Here is a 16871-nt window from a genome sequence, read left to right on the forward strand (position 1 = left end):
CTGGTACATGTCCAATGCCAACCATTGTAGGTGGGCGGGCAGTTCCTTCCTCTGGAGTGGAGAGCTGGAGTCACCGGGTACCAACTCTGATCTTCATATTGGGAACTGTTGCTTTCTAGTATCAAACAGAATTCTCCTCTCGGCACTGAAAATCTCATTTCTGCCAATAACACCCTATTTTTCCAATGCTCATGTTGCTCAGGGGCTGGTGAGTTCTTTCCATAGCTTCTCTCACTGCATTGCTATTAGCTCCCAACTTCAGTAAATTGCCACTGGAAAACTAAATGAGCAGGGGAAAATTTAGCCAAGACAGACATTTTTAAAGGTCCTGCCACGACACCCTTTCAACCAATATTTTACAAATATAGTTGTTAACAATTTGCAATAAATTGTGCCAGATTTTCAATGGCAGCAGTGACCTCACCAGAAGCATAATTGAGTGAAAATAACTTCCACCTCTTCAGCTTGATTTACACTATGTTATTGTCTTCAAAAGTCTACATAGCTATTGACAGATTTGGATGTCATTAATTTCACATTAAAATGCTTTAATGTTCAAACAGAATTGTTGTGATAACACAAATGGAGGTCAGAAAGTTCAAAGAAAAAGAATGATGCACTAAGAGCGTTTAACTTACTTTGGCGTTTGCGTTTCTTCCACTCTGTTTCCGAGCTGGAACTCGTGTGATTTACTTCGGTGTAATGCAGTGAAGCCAGGAATGAGGTGAATCAGTTTACGAGAGGTTGGCGGAGGCGTTCCAGGTGGCTTCAGCTTATTCCTTCTCCTCACTGGAGGAGTTCCTGGAGGTGTCATTGTTGTTACTATGGGAGGAGTCCGTGGAGGAGTGTGCATGGCATGCCGTTGTCGTGGAGAAGGTGGCAGAGAACTTGGCCCACTCTCAAATGTAGGGTAAAGTCCAATTGGATCTCCAATGGTTAGTCTATCTGTGTATGTACAAGTGGGTCCCAGCACAGGCACTGAATGGAAGTCTTGCTGCAGGAATTTTGATGGGAATTTGGGACTGTGCGCAGTATGGCATCCAGGCCACTGGACTGGTTCTGCTTGGCTGACGGGAGTGTTCTCTTTGCCAGTTTCTGTTGTAGGCCACTGGATAGCCCAGTCCTGGCTGGAGTGGCTACTCCCTGCATTTCAAAAGCGAAAGGCACTTATTATATCTACCAAATACAAAAACAATTTGCATACAATTTTTCCTGAAAAAGAGTAGCAGATTATGTGACTTCAGTTAATTCAGAAGTTAATGAAGTTTAGGCATAAGCTCAGCTTATTTCCTGATAACAGGTTACCTATGGGTTGAAATTGCATAAGTGCCTAACGGAGCACAGGACCAGTTTAAGCTATATTGCTGAGCAGCTTCTCAAGTAAATAATTGCCAGTAAACACTATGTGCTGTTGTGCAAACCATTGTAACTTTCTTTTTCTTTTTTTCTCCATCACCTTCTCTCTCACTTTCTCTTCTTGAAATAAGCTGTGAATTCAACCCACATTATTTTATAAAAGATACTGGCTAGCATTTTTCCGATTTGATTGTTAATTTGATAAAGCATTTAGCGAAGTTGTATCTTTTAGGATAGGTGAGAATCAGGAAGTTCTGCTGCTCAGTTTTGTTAAGCCATGAGTTTATTTTCTCATTAGTTTGAGGTGTCTCTCCCATGTGAAACCTTTGTCAGGTACATCAATCAATGCAGTTGAAAAAAAATCTCCTTTCAATTACTACAACAATGTATGTTTAACCTGTGCTTGCATTATATTTTCAGCACTTAAAAACATAAACCATATGTTTGAAATATTTTGATATGATTTATTACGACTATAAGTTCAACTCCAGGAAAACACCCCTAGTCCATTAATGACGTTTCCAGTCTTTACAGCATCCATTTATGTGGCCACCCAACATCGGCCCTAGATTTCATCCCAAATAACTCCAAATATGGGTCAGTTCTGTGCTGTGGACCTGTCAGGTCCTGAACTGAGTCCATCAAAACTGGTTCATTTGGAATCTCTGACACCATCAAAGAATTCACACTTTGATTCCGAGTACATGGGCTGAACTCAATTTCAAGTCCTACAGGTGAAAGCAGATTGTTCTAGTTTATTGCACCACCCAGATCCAACCTTCATAATCATCTATCATATTTCTGAAATCACCACTCTGTAGTAATTGGAGAAGACAGCTCTACAAAGCAAAATTCAAATACCGAAAAAATATTTATCATCAGTTCTATTATCAGCGACTGCTGTTATCCTAATCACACTCAGTACACTTTCAAATGAAGCAGCTTTATTGTTTGGATGACACTTTCTCACTTTAATCTTACGGTGTTGATTTTACTTAAATGTAAGCAAGATTCTAGATATATCCCTCTGGTTATTATTAAGAAATGCCTAAAGGGATCTACTTAAAGTCCAGTGATTGATGTACCAATGTGGTCTATAAGCCTGACGAAAACAAAAAGATTTCTCATCACAGCTTTCCCAAATGGAAAACACAGTCACCTATTAAAAGGCTTTGTGCAGGTTGATGTTTCCCCCCCGTAATAAACATAACATGATATAGCGTTTATGGACTACAGTAGCATGGTAGTTATGTTATCGGACTTATACATTATTCTTTCACAAGATGTGGGAGTTACTGACTCGGCCAGCATTTACTGCCCATTCCTAATTGCCCATGAGGTGGTGGTGTTGAGCTGCCTTCTTGAACCGCCTCATCCATATGGTTAGTACACCCACAGTGCCATTATAAGGAGGGAATTCCAGGGTTTTGATCCAGCAACAGTAAAGCAACAGCGATAGAGATACCGAATCAGGATAGTGTGTGGAATGAAGGGGAGCTTGTAGATGGTGGTGTTCCCATGCAACAGCTGCCCTCGTCTTTTTACAAGGTCAGGGTCCAATTGCTTAATGTAATCATTTACACGTCTTCAAATCCCCGTCCCCTTAATAGCAGCTAGGGAAATTTAATCCCAAAGAATTAGCTACCTCTGGAATTTAAAATAAAAACTGGTCTCAGAAATGATGAGCACCAGTTTTTTAAAAACACTGACTCATTAATTTTTTTTGAGGAAAGAAATCTGCTGTCTTTACCTGATCTGGCCTGTATGTGACTCCAAACCCAAAGCAATATGGTTGACTCTGAAGTGTCCTTTGAACAGCCAGAAAAAGTCTCTCAGTCTTTAAGGCAGCTTCTCAAGGGCAATTTCAGATGAGCAATAAATGCTAGTGGAAGATCAGTGCTAACAAAATTGCCCTAAAGGCTCTATGGATTGAAGAATATTGGCAAAAACTGATGAACAGTAAAATTACTAATAAACCAAGAAAACAGTATTTAATGGTACTTTATGCAACAGTCCTGCAGCCAAGTCCCTCTCCAGTTCATGAAGCATTACTTCATTAGATGGTCACCAGGAGATTGAGATATGAGGGTGTTGCATGAGGGGAGGGGATAGTGAAAATTTGAATCACTGTGTATACTATTCACAAGCTGTAGAAATCAGTGAAGAAAATGGCACATCTTAAGGAAGCTGTGTGCCTTAAACGACAAAGGTCAGAAGTCACATGACACCAGGTTCGAGTGCAACAGGTTTATTTGAAATCACAAGCTTTTGAAGCGCTGCTTCTTCAACAGGTGAAAGCTATTTCCATGGTAAACAGCCCAAGAATGCAAGGCACAAAATACATTGCCAGCACCATTTTACCAAGGGGTTCCACCAGTCTTCCATCAAAGTTATGGCTGCACATCTGGGCAACTCCAGCAGAATTCAGAGCTGTTCAGTGCATTTTTAACTTACTGTACACCCACTGGGAAACTGACACGATTGGGTTCTGAAGAAGGGTCACCGGACTCAAAACGTTAATTCTGCTTCCTCTCCACAGATGCTGCAAGGCCTGGTGAATGTCTCCAGCAATTTCAATTTTTGTTTCAAATTTCCAACATCTGCAGTTCTTTGTTGTATTGAAATCACTCGGGAGTCGCATCTGACGGGTATAAAGCAAGTATACTACTCCATCCCGGTCTCCGCTGGTGAGTTAAGATAAAATTATTCCACTATCTCTGTATGCTCTTTCTTCCACTATTTGATTATTCATTAATCCAGTAACCTGTCAGGTAAGTTTACATAGCTGATTTGTCATGAGCAGAATTAAAATGACAAAATATCAAAGCAGCAAATGACAAGCCCCAAAGGAAATACTTGATGGTAACAAGAGAAGATGCAAAAATAGAAAGGAATAGAATATAAACGCAACATTATTAATAACTCATCAGCTTCCATGGATCAAGCACAAGCACACTTTCATCACATGGTATAAATTGTTGTTCCTTTTAAGATTCAGTATTCTTGAAATTCTGGAATTCCCTCCCTAATGTCATTGAGAGTCAACCCACAGTAGGTAGACTGCTGCAGTTTAAGAAGGCAGTTCACCACCACCTGCTCAAGGGCAGCTGGGGATGGGCAATAAATGCTGGCCAGCCAGCAACTTCCACAACCGAGAAATGAATGTTAAAAAAAAATTCTGTTCCGATGCGTGCAAGTTGAGGTGGTTGTGAGCTGCCTTCTTGAACCAATGTGTCAATTTCAGTCACTTTCATGCACAGCTTCTCTCTGTGAGCCCTAGCGAGTTATCTCATGCAATTCTCTGCCGCTCATTTAATTATGTATGCATCATGCCACTATGACATTGCTTTCGGGCTATCGTGCATTGAGCAGTGAAAGCAGTACTTGCTGCTGCTGAGACATGCCAGGATATGTGCTGCCGTCACCATATTTAAACCCCAGCTGTACACCAGGTCAATTGCTGCAAGCTAGGAACTGCCACTCGCTGTTTCAATGTGGAAAGAACTGCTTCAGAGTTGGCCGAAAGAGGCAAGTTGGCAGCTTCTTTTGTTAACAGGGACCTAGGGATAGCATGGTACAAAGGAGGGACATCCTCCGTCCTCTGGACAGCCCTAGGAAACCATAGTAACAGACCCTGCCAGGTTGATCTGAAGTTGCCACCAGGGTCAGTAATTGTCCATAGTCCAGAGGAATTCCCACCAGTGCTGCAAGAATGACCTTTTGTGTTCCACACGGATAAGCGCCATTACCTTCTCTCGGCTATCTCACACTCAGTCTAACTCTGCTACTGCACCCATCTCTCACCAAGGTCTACCATTCCCTTAGTGCTCTCACAACTCACACACACACACACACACACATACACACACACACACACACACACAGCACTTCCTATTCTTTTCCCCCACCTGCACCAGCATCAGCTCAAACCTGAAGCTCCCTCCTTCACAGAATGAAGCACTTGACCTCATCCATTCTGGGAGTGGTTACAGCTATTTTCATCTCCATTGTTCACTTGTTACTTACAGCTTGATAGAAGGCAAAAGCAGTAACTCCTCATTATAGTGAGTGTCGGGCTCAGCCTCTTTGAATTGGTAAACCCCCAAATCAATACATTCCTTTCCTGGTAGCTCTCCCCATCAATCCAATTGGCTTTGCACTTCCCAAAATCCCTAACCCATCTGTCTTCTTCTGCCCACTTTACACCACCGGCCCTGGATCTATCAAGTAAACGTGCTAGAATGAGGCATCCACTTTACAGCAGTAGAAGCCAGGATGCTTCTAACAGTCGACAACCCCTTCTCCCACATTACCACTTTCCCTGGGTGTGTGTGCATGCAGTCATTGTCCATGGAGAATACTCTGAGTCCTTGGTGGCACGTGATCAAGATAGAAGTCTGGAGGAGTGAGCAACGAGCTGACATCTCTAGGTTCCCTAAATGGCTTTCATGTCAGGAATTCTCAGAGTTTAGTTTCTATCAGGTGGATGTTACAATGGGAAAGTGTGTACGAAGGAGGTGAAATTAAGTAATAACATGGGTGATGAGTGATAATCCCCATTAATAGCCTCTCACCAGCGCGAGTCACGTGTTGTCATACAGCACTTGGTTAGAAAATGCAAATTTGATCTCAGTGTCGAGAACGACTTCACTCAACATCTCACCAAATTTCCTCAAATTTCCCACTATAATCCACGCTTGGAAGAATTACATTGCTTTATAAATGGTCTAAATTCATTTTTGCATTTTTATTATCTTAATTGAGACAGAAGATATGTTAGCCCATTAATTGTTTTATTTATTTAGCACTTACATAGAAATCATAACAACTAACTGCAGTGTTTTTAATTGTGCATCTTGCAATCTCTATTAAACTAATCAGATGGAACTGCTTCTTTACTATTGACAAAAGAACCACTGTAATTAATGAAACAATGATTTCAATCATTTCACTAGCACAGATATGAGAGGATACTCTAAAGGGAGCAGTAAAAAAGAAGTTATTTAGGCAAGATTCAATGTTAGCATTTGTTTTCAGATGATATAGTCTTCATTTGCATAGAAAAAGCAATTCAAAGTCCATCTGAAATTCTTTCAAAACACATAAATTACGAAGAAACACCGCATGGTTGCAAATAAAGAGAAGACAGATTTCAAGTGGAGATCCTTCATCAGAACTGGGAAAGGAATATAAGAAAGCCTCTTCACGGGAGTGATAAAATGTTACACTGACCTTGCAGATGGTCTTGGTACCAGTGGTCCTGACTTGGAGATACTGCAACACCAGAGGTTCTAGTGCAATATTAATAGGCTAGATACGATTGTGGGGTTTTATGAGTGGCAGGAGGATGACACATACCTGTGGATGTCCCCCTGTGCGAGCACCCCGTGCCCAATGGAGTGTTCCCCTGACTACTGCCCAACCTCTACAATATCATAGGCTCAGCTTGTATCCCCTCCAACCAATCTGAACCTGTGATATCTGCCTCTTTACACACCACTGACCATGCCAGGCTGTCGGACCGGCTTGCAATGCCGTTCCTCAGCAGGGAATGGCAATTACCATCACAGCTGGGTCTGACAACCTGTTGGCCATCTCCACAGCAGCTCCTGAAGGTAGGACATTTGTTCACACCGCGGCAAAACAATGGCCTTAGGCAGGTAATTGCCCGACGACCATAAAATCTGGTCACGGATTCCTGGCTTCGCCCCTGAAATTTTCAGCTGTTGATTGGGGCCTCTGCCTCTTCAAACAAAATCTGCTTTCTACCTGGTCTATTAAACATTTGCAGTATTTTCACATTTAATTTCATTTTGTTCCATCAGCAACACTTTGCTGCTTTCTTTGACTTTTACATTGTTGCCCAGCAGTACAAGAACTGAGTAAAAGGTCTCTCTAAAATCCATGTAAAATCAAATGGAAGAGCATTCGAAAAGCATGCAAATAACATTAGCATTGAAAGACTGAAAATGATTACAGAACCCAATTAATTGCTTCATAGCCTAGAAACATCTTTAAAAGTCTTCTTCTGGAGAGATGAAATGGGGTATATGATAAACAATATTCTTGCAGATATGCTGGGATAAAAACTACTCAAAACCAACAATGAAATCTTTTTAAAAACATTAATACTTATCAAATTACCGTGAAAATGAATGAATGGTATAAATTTACAAACTGGCACAGTGCTTATGTTTTTTTTTGCTTAGCTGATCTGGTTTGACTTTAAATTATAAATGATAATCTTACGAGCATACATAGGTAACAGCAGATTTGACTGGCAGGGAATTTCTGCCAAAGTTCAAGGTGTTAGTTGATACATCTCCTTAAGATAGTGAAAGAGTGAGGGAAGTTATTCGATCAGAAACTTTCCAAAATATATGACGTTAGTGGATAAGTCCTCTTGTCTGGATTGGATGTATTCTACGCTGCTGTGAGAACCAAAGGTAGAATATGCAAGTTTGTGATGCTTCTGACACTTTACATCAGTTCCACAATTTCCAATTTCCTGGCCTCAGTCACCTCCTCTTCTTCATAGAATCCCTCTACATCTCCACCTGCTGTCAGGACAGACTGAGGGCTTCTGTTCCTTCCTTAAAGGTAAGCTTGAACAGTCCTCATCCACCATCACCCTCGTCTGTTTGGTTGAGCTCATTCTCACTTTGAACAATTTCTTCTCTAACAGATGGGTCGAAGAGTGGGAGATGAAGTTTAATTTAGATAAATGTGAGGTGTTGCATTTTGGTATGGCAAATTAGGGCAGGATTTATAAGGTTAATGATAAGGCGCTGGGGACTGTTGCCGAACAAACTGGCCTTGGGGTGTGGATGCATAGTTCCTTGAAGGTGGAGTCGCAGGTAGGCTGGGTAATGAAGGTGGTGTTTGGTACACTTGTCTCTATTGGTCAGCGCATGGAGTATGGGAGTTGGAAGGTCATGTTGCGGCTGTACAGGACATTGATTCGGCCTCTTTTGGAGTACTGCATTCAATACTGCCGCCTCAAACCATACATCCTATAAGGACTCCATTCTACTCTCCCAGTTTCTCCTGTAAAGTGTAGCAAACAGTAAGGAAGACGATTCTAGACTTCAAGAGGATACAGACATGTTGGTGGAATTGGAAGACACATGTCAGGGATTAAACTCAATGCAGAAAACCATGAGGTGAATGTTTTTCATGGGAAGAATGAAGAGAGAGAGACAATACAGGTCAATTGTACAGTGTTGAAGATTGTGTTTGTGTACAAACATTTGAAGGCAAAAAATGAGTTAACAAGGCAGCTGATAGACCTTTGGGTTAATGCATTTTATAAATAGAAGCACAGAGTTCAACGCCAAAGGTTATGCTAACTAATATAAAATGCTGGATCATCACAGCTGAACTATTGGCTGGAATCTACCAGACATAAAATTCTTGGACTGCAGAGCCATTTCCAAATTGGGCAGCTGTTGCAACTGGAAGCCTGCCTCTAGTGAAAGCAACCAAATGTGGAAAAACGCTGGGCAGCCAGTCCAAAACGCCTCTTCTAGAGTTCCCACACCCATCTGCACTACCACCTCCAAAACAGATAGTAAGCATTTCTATAGATATTTTAAAAAGAACAGAGTTAACAAAGTGAGGCATTAGTCCTATATCAAGTGAATCTGGGAATTAAAAATAAAAAATAATGAGATGGTAGATGAATTGAACAAGTATTTTGCATCAGTTGTCATTTATGCAAGTTTACAAGTAACATCCCAGAAATGGCTGTAAATCAGGAAACAGAAAGGAGATAGGGATTCAGGAAAAGTACAATCACCAATAGTGGTACTGAGCAGATTGTTGGAACCATGGGCCACCAGTTTTCGGGTTATAGCACACTTCATGCTAGGCTCTTAAAAGAAATGAGAAAGTTGATACATTGGTTTAAATTTTCCAAAATATCTTGGATTTGAGAAGGTTCCATTAGATTGGAAAATAGTAAGTATAACTCCTTTATTCAAAAAGGGATGGAGACAGAACTAGGAAAGTACAGGCCAGTTAGTTTAACATGTGTCATACAGAAGATGTTAAAAGCTATTATTAAATACGTTACAGCAGTGAACTGAGCTAAATTCAACATGGTTTAGTGATAGGAGATCATGTTTAACCAATTTATTGGAGTCCTTTGAAGAAGTAACATGTGCTGTGAATATCTGCAAGCCGGTAGATGTAATGTACTTAGATTTCCTGAAGGGAGTTGATAAGGTCACATGGAATCACAGATTCCCTACTGTGCTGCTTCTCTGGAGTTGAGTATCTATAAAATGTTAGTGTTGGAAAATAGGTTGAAACTTTGCTTGCTGTTTGTGTTAAAATGGGATGCTATAAATATATTCAGGACAAAAGGGTAACCAGGGAGAGAACAGGGCCTCTTAAAGATCATCAAGGCCCTATGTGTGGAGATGGGGGAGATACTAAATGAGTATTTTGCATCAGTGTTTACTGTGCAGAAGGATATGAAAGATAGAGAACTTGGGGAAATAAATAGCGAGCTCTTGAAAAATGTCCATATTGCAGAGGTGGTGGTGCTGAACATCTTAAAATGCATAAAGGTGGATAAATTTCCGGGTCCTGATCAGGTGTACCCTAGAACTCTGTGGAAAGTGAGGGAAGTGATTGCTGGGCCCCCTTGCTGAGATATTTGTAACATCCATAGCCACAGGTGAGGTGCCGGAAGACTGCAGTTGACTAACATGGTGCCACTATTTAAGAAAGGTGGTAAGGAAAAGCCAGGGCACTATAGACTGGTGAGCCTGATATCAGTGGTAGGCATGTTATTGGAGGGAACCCTGAGGGACAGGATTTACATGTATTTGGAAAGACAAGGACTGATTAGGGATAGTCAACATGACTTTGTGCATGGGAAATCGTGTCTCACCAACTTGATTGAGTTTTTTGAAGAAGTAACGAAGAGGATTGATGAGGGCAGAACGGTGGACGTGATCCACATGGACTTCAGTAAGGCATTCGACAAGGTTCCTCATCATAGACTGGTTAGCAAGGAATACAGGGAGAACTAGCTGCTTGGATACAGAACTGGCTCGAAGGCGGAAGACAGAGGGTAGTGGTGGAGGTCTGCTTTTCAGACTGGAGGCCTGTGACCAGCAGTGTGCCACAAGGATTGGTGCTGGGTCCACTGCTTTTTGTCATTTATATAAATGATCTGGATGTGAACACAGGAGGTATTGTTAGTAAGTTTGCAGAAGACATCAAAATTGGAGGTGTAGAGGACAGCAAAGAAGGTTACCTCAGAGTATAATGGAATCTTGATCAGATGGGCCAATGGGCTAAGGAGTGACAGATGGATTTTAATTTAGATAAAAGTGAGGTGCTGCATTTTGGAAAGGCAAATCAGGGCAGGACTTATACACTTAATGGTAAGATCCTGGGGAGTGTTGCTGAACAAAGACCTTGGAGTGTAGGTTCATAGTTCCTTGAAAGTGGAGTCACAGATAGATAGGATAGTGAAGAAGATGTTTGCTATGCTTGTCTTTATTGGTCAGTGCATTGAGTATAGGAGTTAGGAGGTCATGTTGCAGCTGTACAGGACATTGGTTAGGCCACTATTGGAATACTGCATTCAATCCTAGTTTCCCTGCTATAAGAAGGATGTAGTGAAACTTAAAATGATTCAGAAAAGATTTACAAGGATGTTGCCAGGGTTGGAGGGTTGCTTTTCAGACTAGGGACCTGTGACCAGCAGTGTGCGAAAGCACTGGAGCTGGATCCACTGCTTTTCATTATTTATGTAAATGATTTGGAATGAACATAGGAGGTATGGTTAGTAAGTTTGCAGGAGACACCAAAATTGGAGGTGTAGTAGACAGCGAAGAATGTTACCTCAGAATACAACGGGATCTTGAACAGATGGAAGATACTGAATAGGCTGGGGCTATTTTACTCAAGAGTATCGGAGACTGAGGGGTCACCTTATAGAGGTTTATAAAATCATGAAGGGCATGGATAGGGTAAATAGACAAGGTCTTTTCCCTGGGGTGGGGGTGTCCAAAGCTATAGGGCATAGGTTTAAGGTAAGAGGGGAAAGATTTAAAAGGGACCTAAGGGGAAACTTTTTCATGCAGAGGGTGGTGCGTGCATGGAAAAAGCTGCCAGCAGAAGTGGTTGAGGCTGGCACAATTACAACATTTAAAAGGCATCTGGATGGGTACACGAATAGGAAGGGTTTAGAGGGATATGGGCCAAGTGCTGGCAAAGGGGATTAGATTTAGCTAGGATATCTGGTCGGCAAGGACGAGTTGAACTGAAGGGTCTGTTTCCATGCTGTACATCTCCTTGACTCTATGACTTTAACTGCCTTCTATAGATATCTATAGTTTTGCTTGTTTTATTTTTCTTTTGTGATAAACATGGGTCCTGTTGTTAAAGAACATCTGCAGCCTCATGTGAGTACGTTTCAATAGCTAGCAAACACATAAACCAACTTCAAACATGAAACACATGATCTATAAAAACAGGTTTAATTCTGGGATCATCAGCTCATCATTACATAAGGGGTTACCCATTTGAGACATAGATGAAGAGAAACATTTATTTTTATCACAGAGAATTGTGCGTCTTTGGAACTCTCTTCTTCAAAGGATGGTGAAAACAGAATTGTTGAATATTTTTAAAGCAGACGTCAATATATGCTGAATAAACAAGGGAGTGAAAAATTATCAGGGTAGACAGGAAAGTGCAACAATTTGAGTAGATATTATCTTAAGGAATAGAAGATTCTGTTTGAAGGGCCGCAGGGCCTACTCCTGTTCCTAATCCATATGCTCATAAGCATCTCGACTTTAAGATTCAAACTATTGTCAAATTCTGGATATCATATTTTAGAAGGGACATAACGGCTTTGGAAGAATACCGAAAAGATTAATTAGAATGTTTCCAGGCATGAGAGATTAGACTTAAAAGTCTCAGGATGTCCATGTTATCTTCTTAGAGCAAACAACAGGAGGAAGTTTGATACAAGTACTTAAAATCACGGAAGATTTAGATAGAGGAAATAAAGGGGAACATTTGTAAATCTTGTATACAGAAAGAGCGAAAGAGTTCAGTGAGAACATTGCACAACACAGAAACATACAAGTGGATGAACAGAGGATCAAGCAAAGGCCTGTAAAATAGAGATATAAAACACAACAATTAGTATGTTAAAAAGAAGCCATTCCTCTCATCTTACAACCACAGGTGTGAGGCAGTAGTGACCGAAGTAAAACCTGAGCAGCTCGAGATAGTTAATATAATAAACGATTCCTTTCCTAGTGAATACAATGAAAAAATCAAACTTTTCTTGAAAGATTAATTCATGGTGATTGACAAGAGAACCAGAGGAGAATATGAAGAAAATTTTACCTTAAGCAATGAACAGTCAGAATTGGGATTGCATTGTTTCATAGGGTAGCGGAAACACAGATTCAAACACTTTCAAAAATGGATTGGATAAGTATTTGAGTGAGAAAACAAAAACTGGAAGGATAGGGAATAAATAGGATTGCTCTATGAAAGTCAGTGCAGAATAAATGAGTTGAATGGTCTCCTTCAGTGCTTCATTGCATTATGATTAGAAAACTCTATGAAATACACAGTCTCAGAACCTTATTATTCCTTGGTTGTAAAGAAGTACAATGAATTCTAGAAAGGAATAATGACTTCATTTGTAGACTTTGGGGCATCATGAAGAGCTTTACGGTCAAAGAAGTACTTTTAAAGTGTAATCAATCTTATGTAGGAAACATGGCAACTAACTTGGATAAAGCAAGACTCTGCAAACTGCAATAACATAATTAGTAGCTAATTTTATTCCAGACAGTATGCAAGAAAGGTTACTATTTTAGTTCTTTCATGGATATATCACTAACAAGCCCAGCATTTGTTGCCCATCCCTAATTGTCCTTGAATCAAGTAGCTTGCTAGGGCAAATCAGAGGGCATGTAAGAGTCAACCACATTACTATGGGTCTAGAGTCAACTATAGGCCAAGACCAGGTAAGGGTGACAGATTTCATACTCTAGAGGACATTGGTGAACTAGATGGACTTTTATAACAATCAGCGCTAGTTGTCATCATCACCTTTACTGAGACTAGCTGTAGGGTGGAGATAAAGTCTTTGTGATAATTTTAACACCGAGCCAAAAGGCCAGCCTTGGTTCAGTGATAACACTCTGAGTAAAAATGTCCTGAGTTCAAATCCCGCTATAGTATTTGGATAGCATCATTTGCATGGAGAATAATCCTTATTCTAATTGGTTCTGTTGATCAAAGCATACATATGATGCTTTATAGAAAATAGCTGCAGGAAAAGGCCATTCAGCCCATTGAGCCCCCACCAACATTCAACACGGTCATGACCAATCCTCTATCTAAATATAATTCTCCCACCGACTCCCCATAACCCCTGACACTTGTAGCCTATGGAAATCTATGTATTTTTTCAAAAAATATATTGGGTGATCCCACCTCCACAGCCTTCTGTGGTACTGAATTCCACAGATTCACCACCTCAATCCAAAATGACTACTGCACATCCTGAAACCATGGCCCCTTACTCCCCAGCCAGGAGAAACATCATCCTACATCCCATCTGTCCTGTTGTAATTTTATGGGTTTCAATGAGACCCCTCTCATTCTTCTAAATTTCAGTGAAAACAGAACCCAATCTCTCCCCATATGACATATCTGCCATCGTAGGAATCAGACTAGTGAATCTTCACTGCATACCCTCAATGGCAAGTACATCTGAGGTAAGGAAACCAAAACTGTACGCAATGCTCCAGATGTGGTCTCACGAGGGCCCTATACATCTGCAGTAGGACTTCCATACTCCTGTACTCAAGCTCCTTGTGATGAAGGATAAAATACTATTTGACTTACTAACTGCTTGATGCACCTGCATGCTTGTATTCCGTGACTGGTATATAAGGACACCCAGGTCCTTTATAAAAACAAGAATATCTCGGTCCAATATCCTCATCAAACTCATTGTGGTGTCAGTGGTATTGTAGGATGAATTACATTTCCGCTGGTAAATAACCTTTTTTTTTGAGTTTGGCTAGATTTGTGTTTGTTTTCTGCAGATTTATTAACAACTTATTTTAAGATTTGTATTCCTTCATTGTCTAAAGGACATCTAATTCACCCAATGGGTAAATGAATCGCAAAGGCTAACTTTTTGGAAAGAATATAATATGCAGCATTCCCACAGTCCAACTTTTTGCTATGATCTACCGTTTTAATGCGTTCTGCATCCTTGAACTTGAGCTGTTTGTAACTGTCAAGCTGACAACTGGAAACTTCGTAGCCAGCTAAGCTCTTATTTTCGAGAATGTTAATTGAATTCTTCACTTTTCATAGTAATTGTAATATCTGCTTCAGTCCTTACCCTTAGGTGGTCTGCACAGAAGCTCAATACAGTAGAAGTGCCATTAAAAATTCCTTTCCTCATAACAGGGCATTACGTTTGAAAATGTAATAGCCTCTCTTTCTCAGAATAGATATTTTCTGACAACCTGCTCAGAGGTGATATTATCCTTCTAGCTCAGAGACAGAGACATTACCACTGTATCACACAGGCCTTCTTTTCCTCACAATGTACCATTGCTATGAGACAAATTATCTGACACGCCAACCAATTTAAATTACAGTGATCATAATGATGGCTTTTTCAGGTCCTTAATATCATTTTGCTCAGTTTTATTTGCTTCAAACAATATTCCTTATTTATCTAAAATTCAATAGTATTTTTTCATTCACTAAAGCATATACATTGGTGTGACTTAGGGATGTTCTCTGGATCAGTATAATTTAAAAGAACATTTGCCCATAAACTGGTGACCTTCTCAGTGGATGCAGGAAACTACTGGCATGTGAAGGAGCTAATCTTGAAGTAGGGCCCAATCTACCCGGTCTCTGTCATAAATGGCTTGCACCAACAGAATGGCATATGACCCTTGTATGGTCCACATAATGATGGTACGGAGGCATGGACAGATGGCTAAATGACAGCATTTCCTCCATTGAGTTGGCATGGTGGCTCAGTGGTTAGCACTACTGGCTCACAGTGCCAAGGACCAGGTTTGATTCCAGCCTCCGGCAAGTGCCTGTGTGGACTTTGCATATTCCCCCTGTGTCTGTGTGGGTTTCCGCCGGGTGCTCTGATTTCCCCCCCACAGTCCAAAGATGTGCAGGTTAGATGGATTAGCCATGGGAAATGCAAGGTTAAAGAGATGGGGTGGGTCTGGGTGGGATGTTCTTCGGATGGTTGGTGTAAACTCAATGGGCCAAATGGCCTGCTTCCACACTGTAGGGATTTTATGAATCCAACACAATGTTTGACTGCCTAAAGCAAACACTGCCATGAAGATGTCATATATAGACTAATAATCTTTAATTCCATCAACTGATTTAATACCTGGGACTTTGGTTTGAAGGAAAATAACCTTAAATGTGCCAGGACATTATGTTTTAAAATGGTTACAGATGTTGCCTGACCAGCAAAAAGTGCTGAATTGGATTAACAGAAGATATGTCTGGGCAGATGCCCTGCAGAATGTCACACGCTCCGTTGTTTGAAATTCCTGGGCAAATAACCCAATCATAATAAACAACAAAAATCTTATCTGGAGAAACTGCCAAAAAGAAGGAAACCCATTCTGCATAAAAGAACCCTGAAGACCCACCAATCTGTTTCAATGGCAAGTTGATAGCTTTGACAATGGTAGACTGGAACTCAGTCATTGACACGGATTGTCCTCATTATACTCCAATAGCTATCACATGACTAAAACCCCACCTTGCGAAAATCTAAGTTTATAAGCTTGTTTGCTACAGCAGGAGTAATATCAAGGCAGCCAGCAGGAACATGGAACAGTAACAGCAGAACTCCCTAAGCAGTCTTTATCCCAAAGCCCAGGCTCTGTCTCTGTTAGAATTTGAATTATGTCATAGAGATAGAGAATTTAAAAATGAAAGGAATCTCAGGCATCATAGTACCCAGTTGCAACTTAAGAGATGGTCTCCAGAAGAACAACATACATTTTAGGAACCTCATGTCCACCATATGGATCATTTGAACATTTAATTCTTTTTTATTTATGTGCTTAAACTTTATTTCAAGTCCACCTTTCCCACTTTATAACTTGTTCTGTTTTGCACGCTAACTCGTCTATATGTACATGGCAAGATTCAGCACAGGTTTTTAATCTATTTTAATAAGTTTTATATTTTACTTGAATGCATTTCACAATACAACTAACTCCTTATTTTTGTCTGGCCTATTTCTTCAGGTTTATTGACATATGGTCAAGTATTTGCTAAATTGCAAAAGAAAATCACATCATAAAAAAAAACACACTCATTCATTTATAGACAACATCATGGATGAAAAAGAAGAAAATATTCATGTCAGTGGACTAGCTCATAAAAAAGCGATCACCTGCCAGATCACATTCAGGGAGAGACGTATCTGACAGCATTTTGAAAGGCCAGTA

General features: G+C 40.5%; 1 protein-coding gene across 1 annotated transcript in view; it reads right to left on the reverse strand.

Annotated features, from left to right (window-relative positions):
* The window catches only part of ksr2 (kinase suppressor of ras 2), a 302030-nt gene that overhangs the window by 204524 nt on the left and 80635 nt on the right, over positions 1-16871 (reverse strand). The window contains exon 4 of the mRNA XM_020528680.2: positions 639-1143. Coding sequence (XP_020384269.1) covers positions 639-1143 — 505 coding nt within the window. The remainder of the gene's footprint in view (positions 1-638; positions 1144-16871) is intronic.

This window comes from Rhincodon typus, chromosome 24 (genome assembly GCF_021869965.1).
Source record: "Rhincodon typus isolate 14 chromosome 24, sRhiTyp1.1, whole genome shotgun sequence".
Taxonomy (NCBI): Eukaryota; Metazoa; Chordata; class Chondrichthyes; order Orectolobiformes; family Rhincodontidae; genus Rhincodon; species Rhincodon typus.